This window comes from Limulus polyphemus, unplaced genomic scaffold (genome assembly GCF_000517525.1).
Source record: "Limulus polyphemus unplaced genomic scaffold, Limulus_polyphemus-2.1.2 Scaffold2699, whole genome shotgun sequence".
NCBI classification, from domain to species: Eukaryota; Metazoa; Arthropoda; class Merostomata; order Xiphosura; family Limulidae; genus Limulus; species Limulus polyphemus.
In genome coordinates, this window is record NW_013668309.1 from 30,714 (window position 1) to 36,760 (window position 6,047).

At 29.7% G+C, this 6,047-nt stretch overlaps 1 protein-coding gene across 1 annotated transcript in view; it reads left to right on the forward strand.

Annotated features, from left to right (window-relative positions):
* The window catches only part of LOC106467663 (WD repeat-containing and planar cell polarity effector protein fritz homolog), a gene marked incomplete at its 5' end in the record, with an annotated part of 34,540 nt that extends 29,839 nt beyond the window's left edge, over nt 1–4,701 (forward strand). Inside the window, 3 exons of the mRNA XM_022395868.1 lie at nt 3,109–3,200; nt 3,385–3,489; nt 4,533–4,701. Coding sequence (XP_022251576.1) covers nt 3,109–3,200; nt 3,385–3,489; nt 4,533–4,701 — 366 coding nt within the window. The remainder of the gene's footprint in view (nt 1–3,108; nt 3,201–3,384; nt 3,490–4,532) is intronic.
* Between the last annotated feature and the right edge of the window lie 1,346 nt (nt 4,702–6,047).

Below are 6,047 nucleotides of genomic sequence, written 5' to 3' on the forward strand. Positions count from 1 at the left end.
AATTTTCATGTTAAAATTAAAAATACTTTTCCTCATCTCAAAAATCTCAAATTTCCTTTGTATAATCCCTAAAACCTCCTAAATGCATTTCAAACGTTTTTCTCGGTAAAACTTTATAGTTTATCTGTTATTTTCTCAACCCTACTCAAAATTGTATTGGTTAATTCGACCGACCTCGTAAACCACCAAAAAAAAAATCTAAATAAACCTAAATTACCCTTTTTTCTTTCTAGAATGACTTCAAATTGTAACATGAAACAACATTCGTTTACCCTAAGTAGCTCTAAGTTCGTAACAATATACATCTATTTATAATTAAATTTTATTGTTTTATTGCCCTTTGAACCATGTTTTACTACTGTCTGCACCATTATAAGTTGTAAATCACTCAGAAAATGTACGGGTCATGTTATGCTATCAAGTTACATTACCCACAAGCTGCTTGCATGCGTGCCTCATGAACCATTTTAACTATATTATTACTTATTTTACTTAATCCAGTCATAAATAACTTAAAAAGATCCATATTTTTAGATTTTAGTTACTTTTATAATAATAAATTAACAATAAACATGAAATACAAGAAATAAAGTATTTACCCAATCTTTTTTTTCATGCTGTCAGTTGTCGAGGACAGTTAAACCTAATTTTTTATAGTAATGATAGTAATGCACTTAATAATTTTTATTTAATTAAATAATGCACCAAAAATAAAGATTAATGACATACAAAAAGTAGACAAGCTACCTCACCTCTCAAAATTTTTCTGTCTTTTTAACTATGTGACAAGAGCTGTTACAAATTCATCCAAGCTAGTCGTTAACTTTCTCACGGTAACGAATCTTGTACTGTGAGTGAAATTGATGATATTATGTTGAGAGCACAATGTTATACAATACATCATTTGATAGATGAAAACCTTGACTTTCTGTTGGTTATAAGTAATATATAATGAAACGTAAGAGAGAACTATCAACGAATTGTGAAAGAGAGGATGTGGCAGGAGGAGTCTGATTTTCTAATTGATAGCTCTGTAACCAAACAAAATTGAAGGCTATAAAAATTATGGTTTGTCTGAGCAATAACGATTTTATAGAGAGTAAGTTACGCTTAATTTTGTACTTTTTCGAGGGGTGGTGGATAAAATAGGGATGATGACATGCTAAGAGAAAATGTGTCACGTGGGTCACATTAGTGGAAATTCAGGATTTTTTTTAATATTGCCTTGTAGAATTAAGATTATTAAAATATGGATTATTGGCTAAGATTTTATGCTATTCTAATTGGTATAACATAAACAAAAAGTAGTTGAATAAAATTTTGATTGTAAGACACTAAAGCAATATCCCACTGCTGGACCCCTCAACAGACCCAGGGCACCGGAGCAGCTGCCCCTCTTGCCCTCCCCTCTCATCAGCCCTGTCTCTAACTATAACATATTTAGGTAAGAAACAACAGTATGTGCTATAATCAATCAAGCAGCCAACAATACTACAGGCATTTACATGTACTTCGTGATGAAAACTTCGTACCAGTTTCAAAATAACTGTTGTTGGATTATAGTGTCAAATGAGCTCTTTATAATGACTATATGTGTGTGTATGTAACCTCTACATGTAAGCTATAAATCAAACAAATCTATTGAAGGTGGGCGTGGCACCAGTCAGGGGTTGACAAAATTTATTCCTTGTATCAACTGCATTCATCCAGAGAACTTTGAAATTTACTTGTCAATAGGATAAGTAAGCATCTTATTGTCTAGACATATCTACACAACTGCCAAAATAGAGAATTTTCATAGCTCTTGGGCCATGTGACAATACATGTAAAGTTTTAAGTAGTTTTTTAAAGGTTTCTTTTGGAATAAAATACTTAAAACTTAGATAACATAAAACTGCAAATCATAACATACATTATAATGTTCATTTCATTGATATACATTGATAATAAAGGTGTTTAATTAAATTTTGAATGTATCACAGTGACTTTTGCAGAAAAGTGTTTAAAGGGGTTAAAGGACACATTTTCATGTTAAAGTAATGTTTTTAAGCCATGTGAATTTGTCGAAAATTCTTCTCAATGAGATTAGGCTGTATATCAGCATACTATATTAATTAAAATGATTATTTGGCTAATTTTTCATTCAATTAAAAACTTTTTAAAAATAGAAGATTGATACTCTAATATCAAATGCATGAATTTTGTCTTAAGGATGTTCAAAGTAAGAAAAATAAAAGTTATTGTTTTAACACCTAAAGAAACCTTTTTGTTAGTTTTCAAAAGCATAGATTCCAAAAGAACTATTTAAATCATACTGTGTTCTAAATTTGAGAATATGTAAGTTGTCAGTTAAAACAAATACGCCAACTGTTTTTTTAAATAAGAAAAATATACTTAATTCTCTAGACTTGAAAATCAGTCTCATAACAGAGCTGTTGCAGTCTAAAATTCAGACAATTTACGTACTTACTTACTAACCGACAGTAGAAAGTATGTTTTTTGAACACTTTAAGATACCAAGTAGTTTATTTTGAATTATTGTATAGCACAGCATTTCCCAAACTTTTTTCACCCATACCTCCCCATTAATGTATATGGTTTCTTGCATGCCATCCTTCTTTTTTTTATAAATGAGTGAAAAAGTGAGTTGAGTGACGTGATATGATACATAGATACATATTAAAATACTATATGTATTGTAGTAATTACTTATTATTTTTATTAATAACAAATGTATTAAAATGCTTAATTTTACATTATTGCACTTTTGACTCAATCTAAGTTGCTTGTGCTCCCCAAGAGAGTTTATAATACCTTTTTCTTACAGTTACAATTTAGGCTGATTCCGAATAACAATGTAGGGCTTTTGAAAGTGTTGGAAAATAACTTGTATTATTATAATAATAATAAATATTTTACACATACAAATTTTGAATGGAATTTGAGAAACCCTGATATAGCAGATATTATTTTAACTTGTAATAGTTTGATATTTTTGTTTCAGTGTTTTGATGCAACCCTATGCCCTGGTTGGCAACCCCTACTTTGAGAAACCCTGATATAGCAGATATTATTTTAACTTTTAATAGTTTGATTTTTTTGTTTCAGTGTTTTGATGCAGCTCTATGCTGTATAAAACTAGAGCTTGTTGGAGAAGAGGCAGAATCAACTAAAATCTTAGAAATGTCAAATTTCTTCAGGTAACTTATGTTATTTTGGTTTTTCTAAAAACTAGTTAGATCTTGTAAGTATTTTTACTTTTCAGTTATCTGATGAACATAATAAATTAGGAATTGATAAATCAAGTGTTGCTTTTACTACTAAAATGTTAGAAGTGGTGTCATTAACTTCCTTTTTTTTATATTTATTACATGATGATTTTAGGCAGAGGAGTAACTTAACATTTATAGCATGGCAATCCTGTGGTGGAGTAGAATTGAGTAAACAAACCAAGTCAGCCATCAGTACTGTAGTGGCATTATTTGAAAGGTATGTTATTAATGTTTTTTGTACACACACACATATATGTGTGTGTGTGTATGTATATATAAAGTTATGTTTCCTTACAGATAGTAAATAAATACTTATGTGAACTAGTTTTTAAATAGTCTTACTACTTTATAACAAAGGAGTTATATTACAAGTGTCATTGTTAGTGTCCATTACACCACCTGAAATACAACACCAAAACCTTAGTTGAAACAAACATGGACTTTTATTTAAACATGACCTGTTGCTCATTACTAGTGTCCATTAGACCACTTGAGCTACAACATCTAAAGGTTTAGATGAATAAGACATGACCTTTCCCTCATTACCAGTATCCATTAGACAACTTGTGCTACAATACCTGAAGCTTTAATTGAATAAGGCATGGCCTTTTGCTCTTTATTTCTGAAGCCTTAGTTGGAACAGTCATGGCCTTTTGCTCGTAACCAATCTCCATAAGACTACCAGAGCCTTAACACCCAAAGCTTTGGTTGGAACAGACATAGCCTTTTGCTTATTAGACCACCTGAGCTACAACACTTAAAGCTGTAATTGAAACAATCATGACCTTTTGCTTGTTACCAGTGTCCATTAGACCACCTGAGCCACAACAGCTACAGCTTTAGTTGAAACATTAAATTTTTTGAGCCATTTGGAGCATCAATTTGTATAAAACATAATAGCTTTATTAAAAATTAGCATGCAATCAATAGTTACTGTTCACTGCATTGAGTCCAGTTTAATTAAAATGGAATATTTTAAAAATGTATTGACTGGTTTGATCTAGAATCCAGTTACTTAAACTTGGAATTGGTCCAGTTTAATTAAAATGGCGTACTTTAAAAATGTATTGACTGGTTTGATCTAGAATCCAGTTACTTAAACTTGGAATTGTTCCAGTTTAATTAAAATGGCATACTTTAAAAATGTATGGACTGGTTTGATCTAGAATCCAGTTACTTAAACTTAGAATTGGTTGATTTGTTATTTAAAAGACTTATATAACACAAATTGTTTTATTTACTGTATTGTTCTGTTTTCAGGGGCCCACTAACAATTATTAAATTTCCTTTGGGAGTTTTAAATGTGGGGAAGTTGACATCGTTTGAACTAATTACACAGTATTTGAAGTGCAAACAAGTGGATGAGGTAAAGATTTCCATGACTATATTCAGTATTTATAATAGATTATACGTAATAAGTAATGATTAAATACATAATCAGTAACTAGTAAATTATAGGTAAGTTTGATTAAATAATACATGATAATAATTCTAGTTGATGTTAACTCTAATTTACTGATTATATATCAATAAGTAAGAACTTGAGTATATGATGAGTAATATCTTTTGTCAATTAATTACACTGGCCAATCATACTTAGTTGAGCTAGATGTTTATAACCAATAGGAAGAGCACATTTTAAATATGATCTCCCAGTAGTTATTTCAAAATTGATGCAAAGAATTCCAGAAAAACTAGTCAAATCCCTATAAAAATTGTTTCTGCTTTTGTCCTTGCTAGCACTTTAACATTGTTTTCCCCCTAGAAATATGAGGTAGATAGACAGTTAAATTGTATTTAGGTTTTGGTTTTATATTTTAGTTAATTATTTGTTATTTATGTTTTAAGATGCATATTTGAAAGATATAATAATTTTTTTAATATAACCCGACTCTTCCTCAGTTCACGAGGGTTAGTGTAGTAAAGCTAATGTATCTCTGTTGACAATACCGTAGTATTGGCTGAGGACGGCCATTGACATGTGCCATGATAAATAATATCAATGATATAGGACAGGAAAGGAAAATAAAACATTAAAAATAAACTCTATGTGAAAAATGTTAAGAATATAACCAAAAAAAAGATCTTTTAAGATTATTTGATGGCAAATGGAAAGGTATGTACGTTTTTCCTATATCTTACTTTTAAAGGTTTCATTGTACTATATGCTGATGATAATAGTTACAATTAGTAATATGGTAGAGAAAGTAACAAATAAAATATAAACATTTATCTTCTGATATTCATTTAGGAGGTTCTAGGGGCTGTGCAAATGAAATTTGAAAACCATAAGATGGAAAAATATTTTTATACTTAACATGAAAATCACTTTGCATTTGGACTATTCAGAGTCTGAGTGCAAATAACTACAATAAATAAATGATGAATTATTTTGAAAAATACTTGACAAAAATAATATTATTCTTGATGTACAAAATACTTTTAATCTTTAACAAAATCTTACCAATTTTTATGAAGATACATTACAAAAACTCAGAGTTATCATAGATATTGTTGAACTGTTTGGCATTCTCCATATGAGCTATGCCAAATGGACTTACCCGTAACCATATGGTTAACATGTATTTGTTTCATTATAGTGTTTGGCCTTTAATACCTTATATATATTCACATAGTAGTTTATCTCTTAGCAGATTCAAATCTGGAGTTAGTCGCAAATCAGTGTGTGCTCTAATAACTTGTTTTAAGGAAAACGAAGTTTGATAATAAACAAAATTATGACACTTATGATATACAACATTGTTTATTGCAAAA